Here is a 20,559-nt window from a genome sequence, read left to right on the forward strand (position 1 = left end):
ATAACAGTTTCCAGAATGCTGTTACTATGTTACTGCCCTTATGCATATTTACTAAGGTATACTGGCATAGCAAATAATAAAAAAGCATAGCTTTATGGCAGAAGTTTGTGTAATGGCTCGGAATCTCAGCCCATTGAATTAAATGTAGAGGCAAGGGCTGGATGAGAACAACTAACCTCAAGGTTTAAAGACGAATGTTTTACCCTTCAATTAGTGGGGTAATTATGTGCCTTGCGCATATTTCAGTATTATTAAATCATGAGATCCATTACGCTTGATAAATACAACAAATGTGCACAGCAGGTAGGGGCAGGCCTTAAAAATCCAAGACGCTGTACTTCAAGGTGTTAAAGCCAGTGTGGGCCAAGTGCACTGCAAGTCATTTATTACAAAATACATGTCTGTGCATCTGTACATTGAATTGCAGTTGTATGGTAGCTCCACCCACTGTGTTTAAGGTATACTGTGATTGTGAATACTTGTCAACAGCTGGGACTGAAGATAATGTTTTTTTTTTTTTTTTTCCAGTTGAAGTCACATAGCTCATGCTGGTCAAGTATGCAATTAAACCACTTAAAATATCAGAGCCTGTGTGGCTTATCTCAACAATACCAGCAGTGAGTAGGTGTAAATAAAAGATAAATGTGTTCAATGGGTGATACATGTGTTAAAAAACAATACAACAGAAATTCTTATTTCAATACAAGAATGTTGGTATTGGTTTTCATTTATCAGAACATTTTGGCCTGCCTCATCCTAGTGGCCCTTACTCAGTTTTACAGATATGGTACTTGGCCCATACTTTACAACAACATCAATAGTGAGGTTCATGTTAACATACAGTAGTGCTCTGCAGTGGAAAATGAGAACTCTCAAAGACTGAACACTGGATGAAACAAAAGCTGAAAAGCTCTACTGCAGTGCATTGATGGAATGCAGGGATCTGGACAGTAAACATTGGCCCACAGCAATAGGGGCCCCCCTATTGAAACTAGGTAAACAAGATGCAGTTGTGCAGCAATACATAAAACATGTTTGTTGTGCTTCATGGTGTTGTCAACAGGGCTGTTATTGTTTTGATGATGTTAATACTGTAGAAGAAATATGTTTTCTTACTGACACATTGATGATACAGTACTGTTCCGTACAGTATTGTTAAATGCTTACTGCGGACCTTAAACTGGTCCAGTACTAATATGTATTGGATGTAGTGCTGCACTAGAATGAAGTCTATTTCACTATTGAGACTGGACTGCAGTCTGGTTTAATGTACCAGTTGAAAAAATATAAGAAGTTTGATTAAAATGATATAAAAAAAAGCATTGTTTTGACTTTGGTAAATACTGTAATAGTATTTTTGCTTAAAGCTGTTTAATTTAGCAAAGCCACGAGACTGTAATAGCACCCATTTCTTAGAGCTGTACAGAGGTAGTGTACTAATATACTACTTCTGGAATTAAAGTGGTCTTATTGGTTTGATTCGCCAAATATTTTGGTTGCAAATATTTAAGAACTTACAGTATTTGTCTTATTTTTTTTTTAAAAAAACAACCTTTTTGTTTGTTTTGTTTTTTTTTTACTATATTTGGAATCTGCCTATCACCTCACAAGTCATCAGTGGGGATTCACCACCATAATCTTTTCTACCTTTTGTCTTGTGGCATTTCTAAAGTCTGTAAACTGAGGTGACCTTTCAGTGCCCTGAGAAAAAACAAACAAACAAACAAACAAAGAAAAAACCCAACACTTTTAGTGCTTGTTGGACATTGAGTCCCCTGGGCTTCAAACATTCAAAGCTGATGATATTTCAGATTGTCTTAATGCCTTTAGCCGTTATGATTCCTAAGATCTTAAAATACATTCTTACTACTTAACGTAAACCTATTGAGTGTTTTGTGACCGTGAATTTATTTTCATTCCTCTTACATTTTACAGCTGTACCATTTTAAAGCTCATTACCATCAAAGAAAAAAAAACTCCCACAAAAAAAGCTTGTTGGCTTTGGTGACGATTCATTCAGGTACTCATTTGTGATTTCAAATATCTTAACGTATTTTAAATATATGATTATATTATACAATTGATCTACCTTGTGGGCTGGTACATGCCATTGGTATGAAAGGTGGTGACCCATTCTCATTCTCTGTTGAGTGCTTCTTAACGGCAGCTCATGCATTGTATACCTGGGTTCTTTCAAGAAACTTCACAAGACCTTGCCAGGCATTCTCAGGAAATCATCAATGTTGCATATATGGTTAGCTTGTAATACTGTAGAGGATTCTATTGTGCTATTTTGCAAAGCTAAGTGCATTTTGTCGTGGAGGAGTTCCAATAACCCAGCTGTAGCGTGCTGTGCAAACCTCTTTCTTAGAAGGACACAACCACATTCTCTTGCTACAGCTACATGAAATGCACTCAAATCGGCTCTTACTGGACCCTGATCCCAACGGTAAAGTTATTTCATACAAGTAAAATGTCTATAAATCTACCTCTATACTGTGTGTTACCCATCTCCATCCTCACAGTGATGTAACCTAATCTAAATATGGAAGCAGAGAATAAGAATGTTAAAAATAAAGAGTCTCCAGGGAGTTAGGGTGGTGCTCTAGAAAATTACTGGGTGTGCTATACTAGATTTGAGAAACATTTGGAATGACGGAGGCTGTGGCAAGTGTCTGTATTTATTTGAAAAGGGATTAACCATCTAAGGTCTGCCTAGTCTATTGGTGCATTTGTAAAATCCAACAGGAATTCATTGAAGCTAGTGCTGGACTTGAGCATGTCATTTATCTATACGTCTTATATTTATTTAGTATATTTATATATGTATACAGGGACTGTCTAATAAATATGTTTAGTTTAACTAGAAAGAAGATACATATGTTTTATTTTTCGTTGAATGTCTTGTTTTTTAGATCCCTGTTGTCCACCTTTATACCACTCCTGTCAAATGTCTATCCTGTGACATTTGTAATAGCTTGCAGTCTCAGCCTATTGAATTGAATGGAAAGGCAAGGGCTGGATGCAAATAACTAGCCTCATGCTGATATCAGCCTTACCGACTCATAAGTCGCCATGATATTCTCACATCGTTGCATCGAAGACTCAGGAAGTTTCAGTGTCAGGCTCATCAGTCTAACTACTCGCGCACCCCCCTGCCCCCCCATCCCAGGATCCAGAGTAACTTTAAAGAGAATCATGTGTCTTGCAAGCCAACATACATGCTACAGATCTGTGTGCAAGGAACACAGACATTAAGTTACCTATTCAGGCATTTAGATTATTTTCATCAGGTCACCATTGTAATAGCTTGGCATTAAATTATATGGAAAGGCAGAGCTCCATTAAAGTTTATTTGGGGATCTACAATAAATATATAGTGCAATGTATTTTTTTTTTTTCACAACCAAGCTTTATTCACAGTATAAAATTGCGAAAGAGAAGAGAAAAAGCACATACTCTGTCATGTCATAATTATGTTTTACCGCCATGTGGAAGGACAGGTATGTTGACGACACACTTGTTACTTTCAGTAGGCCATTCCATTATACCCAACCTCAGCACTGTCAATAATCTGTGTTAAATGCATATTCTGGAAACTTGCCTGTTGAATGGACCATGCCTTATCGGTTAGATATTGACAAACCTTTTTATTTACGATTATTTAAAAACGTTTGGACGAAGAAGGCAAAAGATTAAGTGGTCTATCGGGAATTACCAGTCCAGTGTTTGCTGAGAATAACTCAGAAGCTAATGAGAGCTTTAAAAATGGAGCTAAAGGAGCAATTACAGGAACTGGTATTTTTAATATTTTAGTCGCTAGATCCTTGAGACACGTAGCCTTATTAGTTTTTAAATCATTAAAACCTCTATGAATTTGAAATAAGAAACCACCAGCTGTGAGATTTGAAATGAAAAGTATAGATCCTTTATGGATTTATTATCACCACAAGTGGAAAGAGTCATATGAAGCTTTCTTATGAGATTCAAACCAATCAGAGTAATTTAAACAGTAGCATTGCATTTTTGGGGATATTGTTCAAGTTTATTTGGGGAAGGGAGACCAGATTCATATACTATTATGCTGAAATTACTGGTTGATTTGTACACATTTTATTATTACCGATTTCACGCACAAACCCTATCTGTGTAGATTGTATTCCCAAATCTATTGTTTGGTGCCATACAAAATTGAACAATAGGTGCCATAGGTATTGTAAAGAGCTTTGTTAAAGCAGGTTATCATGTGGTCTGCTAATAATTCTGATTTATTGGTATTATAATGTTCTAATATATACAAGTCCCTGATATTGATGTGATACAACCATGCATCAGTTGGCTTGTATCAGATAGGGTGTATCAGTTATAAATTATATCATGTTAAAATGTGCTATACGAAAGCACACGTGACATGGTATCCAATATCCCAAGTGCCATTAAACAGCCTAAGTATTCACATTGTGGATCTTACTTGAACATCCTGCAGTGTACTATTGCACTTATATAATGTCACTCCACCCTACCCCCACCCCTGCCAAAGAGAATTAGTTGTCAAGTGAGCCAGGCTGAATAGTTTTACAAGATACAAGCCCTGCTGGTATAGGGGCATATCTGCACAAGTTGGAACACTTGTTAGCCAATGTTATTTTATAATATTTAATTATTCTTATTAACTTATAAGTTATAAAAAAAAATATCATTAGGGTGCCGTGTCAGATACATGCTCAGACATCTCGTGGAGTATATCAGGATGTATCATTTTCAGTTAATGGACCTTTCTGCAGACCACAAAATTAATTTTGCAGCTTATTCACTTAATATTTCACTTGACCAAAAGACAATGCTATTATCAGTCTAAGATGCACTCATCAGTATGTTTGGATACATTTATGTTGTGTATATTGATTGAGAAGAATGTAAAATTGACCTTAGAAACTAACCTTGAGCTTCATAGTAGCTGAGTTGACTGTAATGAAGAGTATGTTCACTAGAGTTCTGATACAACACAAAAGGTTAAGAGAAGTTTATCAATAATCTGATTGAGATTCAATGCTGCTGAAGAATATCCCCATAGATTCTAATTTAGGTGCTAATTGACAGCAGACATTCCCAAACAATAATGTTGTACTGTTAACTGAAGCAGCACACAAGCTGCTATTGATTTTTCATAAGCTAGTCAGGTTTATTGTAAACTTCGCTTGCCCTCAAAGGGAGACTGCTGCGGAAGTGGAGCAGCATAGTGGAGGAGGGAGGATGGAGGAAACGAAAAATGAAACACAGATTAAAAAGGCATGACTTAGAGTTTAAATAGGAAAATTGGGAGATATTATTGGCGGGACAGAACGAGGCAGGAGCCTTAGCTTCTGCCCCCTAAACCAAACACAGGATTACAATGAAATAAACCTCAGTTTGCATACAAAGCTAGCAGTTAATGTAGCATTTGTTTGGCTATTTCACCTGCAGAGTGAAATTTGACCCCCACCAATTCAACTACCTTTATCCTCTTATTAACCAATCAGCTGCTTCACACACTGACTGACACATTTTCAGCCAGTAACATGCTGTGACCCAGAAACATGACCCAGGAAGTTTAAGATTAACAAATTCACTGAGAATAATGAATATAAACTGAAAACTAAAATGTTTTGAAAAGAAAATACATGTTTGCTATATATGAAAATACATGTTTCTTTCAAAACTGCATATTAGAGACCTATGTATCTAATAGAGGTGCAAAACAGGGAATCATTATGTACTTAATTTGTAAACTTCAATTGCATTCCCTGGATAATCGAATTGTTATATTTAACTGGCTAAGATGTCTATAGAGATGGTCTGAATCTACAAATAGTCACATTAAAAGAATTTGCTTAAATGAAAGTTTAGATGAACTCCAGTTTTTATGTTGCATGCTGTTTTCCATTGGTATATTAATGGCATGTTTTGAAAAATCATTATATAATTTGGCAGGGTAAATATTTTCAACTAGTGGTTAAAATTGAAGGAGAGGGTTACAACTAAGAAATATAATGTTGTTCTAAAGCCAAACCCTCCTATTTGATCTGTGAAGCAAAACTTTGGTTGTGGGGCATGATCTGAACCCCCTAAAAAGATGTATGCACTGATAACGTCCTTCCCTTCACCTCACGCTCACACATGTTGAACACTCTAATCGCCACCAAACTTTTATCATATATTCCTAGTGCCCGATTTCATGAAGCATGAGAATACTTGAATGAAAAGGGCAAAGTGCTGCAGGATTTTGAAGGGAGCTGGGCGGTGGTGGAATTCTATTGCGCTGACCAATGAAGAAAAAGTGTGAGCATAAATGTGCTAGCCAATCAGAAACAACTGACAATCCCTTCAAGAAAACAATAGCCCCCACCTTTGGCCTTTGCTGTGATCTTGATGGAGAAAAAGATAAAGTTTTAGACATGGCTTTATTTACATTTTGCAGGCCAGTTATCAAGTGAAAAGCTATATTAGTTTGTTAACTATTATTATATTAGTTAATAGGAAAACATGTGCCTTTTTAAAGCAACCCCATTTTTCAATTCAATGCAAAATACAATTAGTTAAGCTTCAAGGCGGTGCTCACACTCTCTGTAGTTTGTTATTTGTTATCTGATATTGTCAATGTGCCTGCAGGTCACATAAGCACTTTTATTTTCTTTAGCATATCAACTGTGTGACAGCCAAGTAAATGGAATTTGTTCTCTGTAGAAAAAAAAGGTAAAATAATAGGAATACAATAAGAAACTAGGTATTAGTAATTGCAGTTTTTTCTTTTTGTTTAAAGACTCAATAGACAACAATTAGTCAAGATTAATTTTAGTTGCACATTTATTTATCCATTATTTAATACATGCATGCAAAATGATATGATAGGGAAATGATCCTATATACATATATATTTATATCCCTAAATATTCCTAAAAACTGGTTCTCCCCCAAATCACATGACTACATAAAGTGCATGTAGTAAATATCAGGTGTAACTATAAGGTAGATAACTATATTGATGGGTTAGAGGTCAAAGGGTTTGTTAAAAACTGTGAGACAACAGAAGATCTTGTTAGTTGAATTACTTGGAGAGTATTTAAATTGTCAAGATAGTTTTGGAATTTGGAGGTTATTCTCATAACAGTGGCTGGACAATTCGATACTGATAAACTCTTTGGTGCATTACTGTTCTAGAAGACAGTACTGTATCCAGCATTACAATCATGTGTAGTATTCCTGGGGCATTGTTTTTATTAAGCAATCAACTAGTGTCAGATTGAGCATTATATTAGTTACAGAGGTTTGGAAACTAGTGAGGATATTTTTTTGCTCAATGATCTCAAACATCTAGCACCTTTAGGGTTTTCAACATCCATTCTTTTTTTTTTTTGGTCCCTGATCTAAATTAATCAGGTTATTGTGTTCATTTTGTATGTTTCTTTTGTGGCTAGGATCTCAAAGTAGTTTTTAAACGCTGTGTTTTAAGGATGTATGTGTTTAACAGTCTTAGCAACAGAATCTAAATTATTGGTGTTTGTATAGAATAGTACTATGCTTGTATAGGAACCATAACGTTGGTTAACCACTGCTTGGAAAAAAAATATATGGCTGTATATTTTATTTAAATGAAACTTAAAGAAACATTTTAGTCTTTTCTTTACATATCTGAGTAACTGTCAACAATCTGAGTAATGTTTCAACTTTAGGATTAAATCAATTTAAAATCATTATACCCAATCAGAAAAGTGATCATGAGAAGTCATCTATTTGAGTGCTGTTACTTTGTTATGATTGTTATGAGATGAGATCACACATGCACAGAACATGTTCAAGGCCGTAGCAAGCTATGTGGCACCCGAAGCACACATCTTGGTTAAAATCATACTTATAATGATTTATTTAGGCTCTTTTAAGTGTTGCTTTGCCACAAATAAAAATGCAATTCATCCCTTTTTACATTTGAAGTAAATGGGATACTTGAAGGTTTATTTCAGACAGTGCGTGATTGACACTGGTAGTTGAGGGTTGTGGTTTGCAAGGAGCCTTGCAGCTGGCCAATCATATTAATAGAAGTCAAATGCATATTCATAAATATAACTCAGAACACAGCCAAACAGCCTATCAAATCAACCGGTCAGCCGAAAAAGCTCACGGCGCAACCCTCATTGGTTATGATGTGCTTACGCAGTTAAACTCTCTCCATCTTGTCAACCCACTTAAGCTCATTTTATTGCTGAATGTGACATTATAATTCAAATCACACACACACCTTTATGTATGCAAGAACTCTTGTCTGCTCTGTATTTGGATAATGATATCACCGTTAAAATTCAATGTGATAGATTAGGATTTAAAAATAAGTATTGTATCTACAACAAATATTCTGTCATTGCTACATTTCTTATTTTCTTTTATATTGAATTTGAATATTGCAAATAAAAAGCTAGTTATCTGCACTGCACAAAATCACACAGGTCCTGCAAATTTAGAACCTCAGGTAATCCAATTCTATAATAGTAACCTATTCAGATAAAAACCTGTCAACTACACTTTTGTATTTAAATAAACAACATATAATAATGTCCTCATTTTTCTTCCATTCCATGGCTGCTATGGCCCTGATATGCATATGGAAAAGACTGAATAAATATTGAATAACCTGCATGCATCCTACTATTTAAACACTACAGCTGATATCTATAGTTAACATGCATATGTTTGTTTGTCAGTGGTGAAACATTTAGGAAAAATTTGACACCTCAGAACATTTAAAAGCTTAAACTCAAACGTATTAACATCCCTACTGTGCACACTACAAGTGATTTGGGTTACTATATGTAAAGTAACCACTGCTCTGTAATCCCCAGGACTCATCCACTGATGCCCGTAGCCCTCGTCAGGGGACAGAGGGGAAGTGAGCAGTGCTGGGTCACCCATGGCTCCTGTGATGGGAAGCCACCTTGCAGGGCATCTGCTGTTCCTACAGGGAGTGATTGCGTTGCTGTCAGGGGGATGGGCCAGGAGAGTGGCGAGCTGGGATCACGACTTGCAGTGTCACAGAGCTGAACACCCAGTCATTACACATGCAGGTGAGCAACGGGGGCAAAGGGGCACTCAGAACAGCCAGAGTGACATGAAGCTCAAGTAACCTTTGTTAATTTACTGTTAGGATTCATAACAAATGCATTTTGGTTCTACTTTCAGTGAAGAGGGTTTTTTTTTTTTTTAATCTGAGAGAGAGACTATGTTATCATAAAAAAAAAAGTGTAAGCCCTATTTAACAATGATTTGTGCCATTAATTGTAGCATTAGTAGTGATTAGTTTAATGGTTGAGGTACAAGGGAGACAATGTTTTTAAATATATTTATTCATCAAATAAAAATCAGGAAAAATAAAGTAAAACCTAGCTTGTTCAACATGAGCAACAAGCTCATTGAATTCAATAGAAATGAAGCAAGAATTATAGATTGGAAAAAATGAGGTAATTCTTTTTCTGTCTGCTTCTCACCTCCCTGAAGAGACACTTGATAATTGAACCTTGGTTGTCAAGTCAACTCTGTTGGTTCAACGCACACTATATTGAGGTTAATTATCCTTTCACAGTGAGTGACACATCATCTAATACAACTGCATTTCTGATAGGTTTCAGTGACAGAAAACCGATGGCTTCCTTGCTATCAGCTGTTTTTGTTCCATATTTCTAACTTGGGCTGAGCTCCATTAAAGTAATTGTAGGTAGCAAAACCATTCCATAAATCTTATCTGCTTTGCACTTCCATTAGCTACAAAGGTTTAAAATATGCAGTTTTGAAAGAAATGACACAATCCAGAGATAATAAGAGTTCTCAGTTTATATGCCTTATTGTCAGTATATTTGTTACTCTTCCACTTCCTAGGTCATTTAACCTTGTCTTTGAGGTCAAAGCATGTTACTGGCTGAAAGCGTGTTGCTTAATGGCAGGTGAAATGAACAAGCAAGTGGAACAATAACTGAAAATGTCTTGCAAACAGAGAATACCTTATTCAAGTGTTGTACCATTTATTGTGTTTTAAAATATGAATATATGTTTACTACAAAATTTGTTTATTTCAAAACTACACATTTGAGACCTGTTTAACAAATGAAAGTGCACAACATGTAAGATTTATGGAGTTATTTTGCTAGATACAATGCTCACTTTGTGCAGTGTCTATGATGTGTTTCAGATTTTAAATGAATTAAGTGAAGTTAAATATAACTATTTCTGAGAGCATTGAGAGCTGTTAGTTTTAGGGTTCCCTGGTGAGTTCGCTCATTTTCTGTTCTGTTTTCACCATAGTTTTCTGTCAGTTTGTCTGAGGCCAATGTTTTACTGAAGTTTCTAATGATGTGAAAACAGGTCGCTTGGTAGTTGAAAAGAATATGGGTGACTATAGGTGCAGTGAAAAGGCTAATTGTTAAAAGCTGGAACTGGAACAGCACTTTTCAGTTTGATTTGTGCTCCCGATGATTAGTACTTCAGAATTACCATTATAACACATAATGCAGTGCTCCACTTTGATTCTCAGTATGTCATTCAAAGTCTGATGTGAGAGTATGTGGCCCTGATATATGTCAGGCTTCCTTAGACTCCCTATGTTCACACCAGGTACAGTAGGGAATAAGCACTAGTCAGATAATAGTAAATACAGTTACTATACAACATACTGTACAACAGTTAATTTATGTATCTGATTATGAGTTAATACTATATAATGTTGCTTTGCTGTACAGTCAGTGACTTGTAGCTTGGTTATCGTAAATCCCAGTTAGCTGTAGAACAGGGTTCAGCAACCTATGGCCAAAGATGGAACATGAATAGGTTATGGATGCTACGTAGGCAGCTAGTCCAATTAGGGCACACTCTGAAATGCACCTAAATTTTCCCCCCCAATTCATAATGGCATGCCATGGGTGAAATGTACAAACATTTGTTTAACATTGAAACAATTTACAGTGGACACTGTTTTATGTTTGTACATTTTGATATATTTTATACATATCTCTATCTGCAGCATTCGCGTTTAATTTGGAGCTTGTTTTTGCAATGTGAGATGGGTATGCAACATGTTTCCATTAATATTGCATGCTGCGCTGTGCTTTCTGGAAGTTAAGAAAAAGAAAAGTGGTGCAAGATAGTGAGTGAGTGTCAAAGTATCTGCCAATAAACACAGCTAAATTGGATGTCAGCATTTCAGGCTGCTTGGACAAACACATTTAGATTTGTTTCAAAGAAGGATCGTGCAGTTTGTGCTTTCTGTTGTGGAAGTGTTGTGTGTCGAACAACAAGTGTTCAATGACATTTGCAAACCAAACATGAAAAATCCTTTCCTGACAAAACTGACAAGAATGAAGAAAGCAGTGGTTTGAAAAGCAAGCCTGTGCTTTTCCACGTTTAACTGCTGGTAAGAATGAAGCTACAGAAGAGAGTTGCAAGATTGCAATGTGCTTTGTAAAACACAGCAAGCCTTTTACAGATGGGGAGTCTATAAAAGAATCATTCCTCAGCCGCTCTGAGTGTTTGTTTAATGATCTTCCAAAAAAAGACCTAATCTTGTCAACTCAACTGTGGAGCGCTGTGTGACTGGCAGAAAATGAGAGTGCAGCAAATGACAAAAAGACACAGATCCTTATAGGGTTTCACTCAATTAAATTACCAATATAAATGTCATTCCTCATATTGCTATTAATGCAACATATTGTACTTTAGATGGAAAACAAGAGGAACTATGTTGCCTGAAATCACTGCATGGAATGGCAAAGGGGAAAGATATCACGGAAGCTTTTGTTCAGCATTTCGAAGAACAAGGACTTGACGTGAAAAAAAAGATGTTGTGTGTGTACTGATGGTACTGCTGCAATGGTAGGGATGCAAGTGGGATTTTAAAGCTACTGGAAGATCATGTTTGCCGCCAATTGTCAGATTTTACTGAGCCGTCCACCAGGAGAGAAAAATTGCAGCTTCCTAAATGAATGATGTGAATGAATTGTGAATGTTCTTGCTGCTCACTCACTCTTCTTTGACTACACATTCCACTCCACAGCTATGTGCAATGGTTAAGCCTTGGCAAGGTTTGGACCGGTTTGTTACCTGCCTGGCTATCAAGTACTTCTTGTCAGGAAAAAGACTATGGGTGTGGTGATGCCTCTTTTTTTACCTTTGATGCACTGTTTTCCAAAACAGCTAATGCATCCATGTCCTCACAGAAGTAATACATTTATAGATACTGATAAAGGACGTTAGCTAATAAATTGCAGAAAAGTATCGCATCAATTACATGACATTAGATTAGGCATAACAACATTTTTGCCTTGAATCATGCCAAGTGCCGGTAAAACTAATAAAAACGGGAGAGCGAGTGGAGAACAATTAAAATAAACAGTCTAGGAACAGCGAAGGCGATTTGCCCAACCTGACCTGGATGATATTCATTGTTTTGTGTTCAAGATATTTGTTTGTTTTCCTTTTTGTTTTGTTCTGTGAGCAGTGTTTTCTTGTTTAAATATTTGTTTTATTTTTGTTCTTTAATAAACGGCACACAGCGCGTCTTTTGGACTGCACTACCTGGGTGTGTTTTGCTTCCTCATTCTGGCCTGACGTCACCACTCAACCATATCCTGTCACACCTGGATTAATAGTAATATCACTGGTTTAAAACATATTGAAATAAAGTTTGAACATAGCTACCAGATACCCAAATCAACACATAGCAGTGAATGTGTATCTAGTGCAATATACTTGACAACAGCACTGTTTCGTAACACCCAGTTGTGCATTGAGGCAACATAAATTAACACCCCTATCCATGCCTCCCAGTGAGAAGATGTTTATCTATTTGTCATACATACAGTAATTACATTACAGGAGGGCAAGGATACAAAATTATTTTTGAATGCACTACAATAGCAGTAGTACTCTGCAGGCAGGACCATAGAAGCACTAAAATAAACCCCTGCCCCGAGTGAAAGCTGTCTCTACATGCAAGCCTGCACTTCCTCCTTACGTGTATCCAGTTTGGTTGATTTTATACAAACCATCGGTCACTCTCCATCTTGCTTCCCACAGAGGGTGTGACATGTTTGGACCACATTATGCAGCTTAGCATCTAAAAATGTACTTTTGTTTACTTGCGGCAGCCACTGTTCCCTTTTATGAGAAGTTATATAACTTTAAACTGAGGACAAAGCCAATTGCACACCCTGTCCCTAAGTATTTATCATGATCATTTTGCATACCATATTTCAGTTTAACAGGCATTTTCTGATTTTGTCTCATTTAACTTGTGACTTACTATCATTTATCAGGATAAACTCTTTATTATGGATAGAACCAGATGTTTTCTTGGGCAGCATTGATCACTAAAATACTGTGATGGTAGTGTATGCAGGATAGTCCTATGCTAGTTATGACATCATTATACAAAGCTCATTACCTGCCCATTCTATTACATAGTCCTGTCAAGGTAAGTGTTATTCAAGATCATTATTACCAACAGGGTAGACTACATTATAGAAATGACACAGTTGTATAAGATATTGTCAACACTAGATAACATTACACAACATATTGCAGTCATGGCTGATATAATTAAACCATGCTACACATGGTACTCTCTTCCAAAGCTTCTGCAGGTAGATTCCACTGGAGACTGTTAATTCCTGCTGCTCAGTGTAGTGCATATCATATTTAACCTTACAGATACAACCTTACATTATATTTAACCTGCCCAAAAATACATGTAGGAAAGGTGTTAAAAATAACTTTCAATGGGTGTTTATACATATAAATCACTGTAAAGAAAAGCTGAAATGAAGCAGATGCTACTGTATGTCAAATAGCAGTGTGGGTGGTTTGAGATAATTACGGTTTTAGAGGTATCAAACTGTGTTGGCTGTTTTCTTTTCAGTCAGTGTTAAACTAAACATTCCAGCTTGTGTGTGTGGTTTTGTTTTAAGTTTCACAGAACGATTTCCATGTTTATTAGCAAACAGCTAAGTAGAATTCAAATAACAAACACAATAGGTTAATTTTACTTTTAAAGAAAATGATGGTTTAGTCTTGCTTAAATGGAGGCAGACATGTTCTACTGTCATTGATATTCCTGCCATTGTAGACTCTAGTTCGCGCACACTATTGTACATGCAATTATAGAAACCTTCCAATCAAGATAATACTGTGTTTCTCAAGAGGTCCTATCAATGGTTTTGCACAATTTCAATAAAGGTGCACGTCAAATGCAGCCTGTAAATATGCACACATGTAGAGGAGTTGTCATACAAATTGATTTATTCTACAATAATGACACAAAGCCTGACCCGACATACTTCTCTTCAAGACGGTCATCAAGTCTTCCCTATAGAGGAGTAATTTCAGACCATGCCTGTCTTCCAATCAATGGCATTTTAATTAAAATGAAATGTGATTTGAAAGAGGCTTGTCTGGTTGAACAATGGCAGGCTGTAATCAATTTTGCTTCCTTCAAATTATAATTGGTGTGCATATAAAGCAATGACTGCTCTGTTAACACAATGTATGGACTGTTTAATCCCTTCACTTAAAAATGTTTCAATTCATTAAAATATTAAAGACTTGGAATGCTATTAACAAGGCACACTTCACAAAGGTTGATTGTGAAATGGTTTTCATTTGTTTGGATTATTATTATTTAAAGGTCTTTTTTGTAATACAGAAAATGGGTTTGCATTAAACCTTTCAGCTTTTTTTATATTCTTTTTTTTTCTGTTACAAGCAATAAAATCATAATCTAGATGTGTGATCTGTAAAACAAATGCAGTACTGTTCTGTTTTGTCTTCAGTGTCAATTCCCAGATTGACTGGCTGAAACATTTGACCTGAGCCTTATCTAAGAAAAGACTAACATACACTAGAGACTTGTTTAAACAGAATTTAATGATGAACACAAAATAAAGTAAAATGCAAGAAAGCCAGACGCCTTCAGGGTAAAGTGGTGGCCACAAGACACTGACTTAAAATCCAAGCCACTTTGTCTCCTTGTGCCTCAGACTGTAAGCAAGAGGGCTCCAGCAGTGCAGTGTACATTGCTGTAGGCTGTGTGGGATTAAATACAAAATACATGGTGGCAAAAACTGGATTTAAGACATGTATGACAGATTTCACAAACCTTGATCAGCACTAATCTTGGCCCACCTACCAGGGTTACCTCTGGTCAAGTATTCCAAGATTAGTGCTAATCAGACTTTGTGAAACCAGCTGTTTGCACTTCCATTAAATCAAATATGCAGCTTTGAAAGAAAGCCATGTTATTTCACCAGTATCTTCTGGGTCAAAACATGTTACTGGCTGAAAGCTGGTTAATGTCAGGAAAGAAGCCATTGAAGGGATTTGGCCAATTTCACCCTCCAGGTGAAATGACCAGGCAAGTGCAGTACACTAAGCTGAAAGCATGGTATGAAAAACTTTAACCAAGAGTAGTACCATATGCCAAGTACATAGTTACTAAAACAATATAACCATTATTTTGTTAGCAGCAATCACTTTAAATGCAAAAACACGGATATATTTCTTATAGTAATTGAACATCTGTGACAGATATTTCAGTCATCTAATTTCAGTTATTTTCTTTCAACTTTTGTAAAACTATGTTATTTAAAGACAAGTAAACCATTCCAAATGTTCTTTTTTATGGACTTTCTATGACTTTTTTTTGCTTGATTTAAACTCCCAAACCATTCTTACAATGTACTATAATTAGGGTTAAAGACCTTTAATCAAAATGCATACTTTACTGCTAAAATGAGGAGAAAACTCAAGTACAACTAAAATGAGACAGCTGTGGTTTACCTTTTGAACTTGGTGTGTTGGGGTGAGTGACATTTCTTATTTTACTGGGCTTCTGCGTTCATGAACAAACAATTACACACATAAAGGTCAACACCAGGGTCATATGTGTAATTACACACATAGAGGTCAACACCAAGGTCATAAAATCTTGATAAGCTTCTGTTTTGAATTTAGGAGCTTGGTAAAGTACTGATCAGAAACAAATAGTGGGCCTTGTTCCTATGTACAGTTTTGAAAAGTGTACAATAGGTTTTTATTTTTTAGTGCTTTCTGTATAAAGTGAATATGTACTCCAAGGTCTGATATTTTTGAACTCGTGATAGGGTGGACTTGACCATTCCTTTTTCTTTTTTTTTTTTTTTTGTGGCAGAGCCTTGATCCCCCACTTACTTATCAGCTAAAGTCACATGTTATTTTTGTATTTGTATTTAATTAATACAGACACTTTCCCTGGAACATAACCACTACTCATTCGTTAAGGACGCATAACCTAAAATCAAATACTGTCACTCACTGCTAGATAGTTCACAGGGCATACTCCTCAATCACACGACACAGGTATCTTGTAGTGATGTAAAAATTGAATGACAGTCGAACAGCCTGCCTATGGAAAATAAACCATTGTGCACGTCTGTTTATATTTACATGCGTTATTATTAATAGTGTATACACGTCTGCTCAATAAGAAATATAAAGGCTATCCTCGACTTACAACGCTTCGAGTTACGATGCACTTCACTTACAACTCTTTTACATTATTACCCTGCTTGGACTTCACAACATTGATACGGAATTACGGCACGGCGAGACAAGAGCCATGTGCGCATGCTCGGTGTCCGAACCGCCGTACCGGCTGTGGTCGCCCTGACTCAGTCTAGCGTTTTTTTTTTTTTTTTTTTTTTTTTTTTTTTTTTTTTTTTTTAATGCGTGTAACTGTTTTTTTTTAGAATTTATTTGCCCTTAATAATGTCTGAGAAGAGCAATGGACTCAAAACAAAACCTTAGCTGTGAACTCTGTCACATGATGAGAGGCTTAACGATCGTAGTTCCGGCTAGGAAGGTCGCATAACACGCTGAATACGTCATTGTTAAGCCCCGAGTCTGTACTTTTAAAAAAGCCCGGTAGGTGTCTGAGTAATATACACGTAACCACCGGGCTGAGGGTACAGGGTTAAATAAATATTTACATGAGTACAATATAACGGGCCATTATTGTAAAATTATATTATCTGGCCAAACAGTCAAGAATGTAAACCCAGTTTATAACATTATTCCTATGGGAAAATATACTTCGACTTACAACGCGACTTTCAGGAACCTCTTGTGTCCTAAGTGCGAGGACTGTCTGTATAACGAAACGGTATTATTTCCTATTATTGTACATAGAAATGCCCAAAAGCTGTAAAAAAAAAAAAAAAATTTATTTCATCACACCTCCTTGCTTTATTATCCAACAACAGTCTACAATATGAAGAATGGTTTAATCTACAGTTTTCGCCTTTATACTGTAAAGACGCCTTTAATAAGAGACTACCACTTGCTTTTGTACACACGTGGGATTGTAAATAATTTTAGGATTTCTTATGACGAAAAACTTATGTTTAAAACTAACAAATGTATATTTGTTAGTATGTGTATTTTAACTCAGGTGGTATTTAATTCAATTAAACATAATTTAGTAAATTGTTTCTAATGTACCATTGTAGATTTTAGGACAGCTCTGGTTCGCTTTCAAGTATGAAATGTCACCATTACAGTCCCTTCCTTTCCAGTCTGACAGGGAGTGACAACTTCATATGCTTTGCCCAGTTCAGGCCCTGGCATATTATGTTGACAGGAAGAAAAGCAGTCCGATCAGTTTTTTGTCTGCTATGGGGCGAAGTCCCATGGTCAAGCCCTGTCTAAGCAGTGGCTGTCCAAGTGGATAGCAGAAAAGGTAAGGACTGCCTATGAGGTGGCCAGATGAGATGAATCATACGCAACCAGAAAATCTGGCCAACCAGAAAATCTCAATGCCCATTCCACCAGGGGCCTTGCAGCTTAGTGGGCTTTATTCCAAAGTGTATCTATCAAGAACAGATGCAATGCGGCAGTGTGGGCTATTCCCCATATCTTCACCAGGCTTAGTCTTGTAGCATTCCGATCGTTGTGCAGTCTTGCCCTTGCGACGGCTTTGGTACACTCACCCATATGGTAATGGTTACATTTGTACTTGAAAGGGAATGTTAGGTTATTATCATAATCCTGGTTCCCTGAAATAGAAATGTAACCATTAACCTTCAAGGTCACTATTGCAAAGGCTTGACAGAAAAATGACTCTGTGAACATAGTCCTTTTGATCCTTCAGGGGTGGGGTCACAACTGCGCCACAGGCTCAAAGGAGCAGCTTTGCTATTCAATTTTCAGGATTTGGGTCTGTTGGAAGTGAATACCCATGAGGTTATGGTTGCATTTCTATTTCAGGGAACCAGAGTAATGATAATAACCTAATGTTCTTTTTTTCCCCAGCTACACTCCTGTATGTCACACACATGCTTTGTACTGAATAGATGGATGAATGGTACAAAGTGTGAAGAAATTGAGATATTTGCTCATTCAGTTCAAAATATATGAAATGTAGGTAACTAAAGCCAAAGAAATGACCGTAAATCCCTAGGCTGCCTCCTTCTTTGTCTAAAACTTGCATTCTTATCTAAAATGAAGAACTGCCTGGTGGGACTTCTAAGATTTATGGAATGGAGGTTTCAAAACTGAAGTCTTTTGTCCCCTGGAGCGTTGCTCCTACATTTGTATTCTCACAATATTTTGCACTGGGTGAAAACCAAGCGTATCAGATGTGCTAGAAAGTAGAATGAACAATACAAAAAAAAAAAAAAAAAAAAAAAATTGTGATTGTTCTGGCGTGCTTCTAAAGAGATAGAAAGGAAATGTCAGGTAGGTGTCTCATTTAGGTGAGATGAATGTGTGTGTATGTAATTATTAAGGAAACAAGCAGTTCTTTCATCAACAGTCCTCTATCATGTGCCAAAAATGCCATTACTGCCGTATTCCATTCTTTATGCTGGTCCACCTTCTTGACCTGTAAGGTTTCACTAGTTGCACCTGGAGGATGAATGGTCTTGTGAAGTACCATTGATGTGCATCATAATGAGACTGGAAGAGGGTGTTTTTATAGTCTATAGGTTGGCCACATTCTCTCATGATTTAAAATGTTATTAAAATCAATGATGTGTTCTTTACCTTAAGCAGTTTTAAGATATTAAAGGAATAATACATCTTCATATGTCCTGACGTTTAAATAGCTTCAGATGTATTCTATTAAATCAAGGGCCAATCCATGTAAAGGCAAGTAGCACGACCAACTGGCATTTAAAGGAAAAATTCCAAGCAAATACTCATCAGTCTGTGCTGTCAAAAACTAGTGAATAATAAGGAAAGACGACAGCTACTGAGGAATTGTGTCATTTCAGGGTGTCAGGCAATATGCACACAGTAATCCAAACAGTGACCTGAGCAAGCTTCACTGCGACCTTCGTTATCATGATTGCGGCTCATTATTTGTTCATGTTGAATAATTTGTATTGCTCTTAAGCTTCCACAGAGCGCAGTGCAAAATAATTGCCTGCCCGCTGGCAATTTGGATTTTGCAGCCACAATTGTTTGCACTGCGTCTATCCTTACATCAGCCCCAATGTGAAGCCATCAGTCAAAAAATTAAGTCTCCAGAGATGGTCACCTTAATTTGTAGAATTTGCCAACTTTATACTAATGCAGAATATACACAGATACCTTTTGTGGTTTCACACTATACACAGGAAATACAGGAAGGAAATAAAAGCATGCACTTAATGGTAATGCTTGGTCTGCTCATTAGCCAGTTCCAAAAATCTGTTCCTGTAAAATTCAAACAACCGTAATATGTTCTGTCTGATTGTATCACGAAATGACACCGTTTGGAACCTGGCAAATGTTGATTGATCTATAGCTTTGGCCTAAAGTTTTGCATCACCTAGAATTTAAGGACTGAGACATGAAAAAAAAAAAAACATAATGTAATGATTATGTAATTGCTGTGTTACCTGTTTGACAATGTGGGCAATCATTTTTACACTATTAGTGCACAACAGCAACCATTTTGAAAAGATTTAAAGTTTTAAGTGTAAAAAGTTGTCAAGATGTTAACATGAAAAGAAAAATCACAGGTACGTTATTTAAACAGTTGTAGCAACATGTGGGGTCATGTAATGCTATATTATTCAGAACACTGCTACTTATTCTTTAAGGGTGCAGTTCTTTTTGAAGCTTTGCACAATTCATGCATCATTATGTTCCGCTCAATGCCTTCTGACAACATATTATAGCCAGCCTTGTTCTGTTCTTTATATTTATTAGCATTGAATATACCTCTTTATACAATTTTACTTTTAAACATTTCTGCATTAGTTAAAAAGATTGAGACTGCTAAAGAAAAAAATAATTAACTCCACATTTAATGTGACGTTAACCAAGAAAAAAATAACCCAGCAGAGGTGTGAAAACACTCTATAACCGATCAGGTTACAAATGACATGGGGAGACATTTTCACATCTTCACTGATACCCAAATCCCTTTGATGGTAAGTGGTAATGAGGCTGGGTAACTCTGTTAGTATGGTACAGCATTGACAAATTGTACAGCAACACCTCTAGTGTGAAACACAAGGACATTTCACT

The 20,559-nt window shown here is 36.5% G+C and overlaps 1 protein-coding gene across 3 annotated transcripts in view; it reads left to right on the forward strand.

Annotated features, from left to right (window-relative positions):
- LOC121314193 (semaphorin-5A-like) overlaps window positions 1–20,559 on the forward strand; it is a 135,888-nt gene that overhangs the window by 22,978 nt on the left and 92,351 nt on the right. For all 3 annotated transcript variants that reach the window (XM_041247203.1, XM_041247204.1, XM_041247205.1), the window contains exon 2: window positions 8,871–9,092. In XM_041247203.1, coding sequence (XP_041103137.1) covers window positions 8,939–9,092 — 154 coding nt within the window. In that variant the 5' untranslated portion in view covers window positions 8,871–8,938. The remainder of the gene's footprint in view (window positions 1–8,870; window positions 9,093–20,559) is intronic.

The sequence above is a fragment of the Polyodon spathula genome, chromosome 4, assembly GCF_017654505.1.
Source record: "Polyodon spathula isolate WHYD16114869_AA chromosome 4, ASM1765450v1, whole genome shotgun sequence".
Taxonomy (NCBI): domain Eukaryota; kingdom Metazoa; phylum Chordata; class Actinopteri; order Acipenseriformes; family Polyodontidae; genus Polyodon; species Polyodon spathula.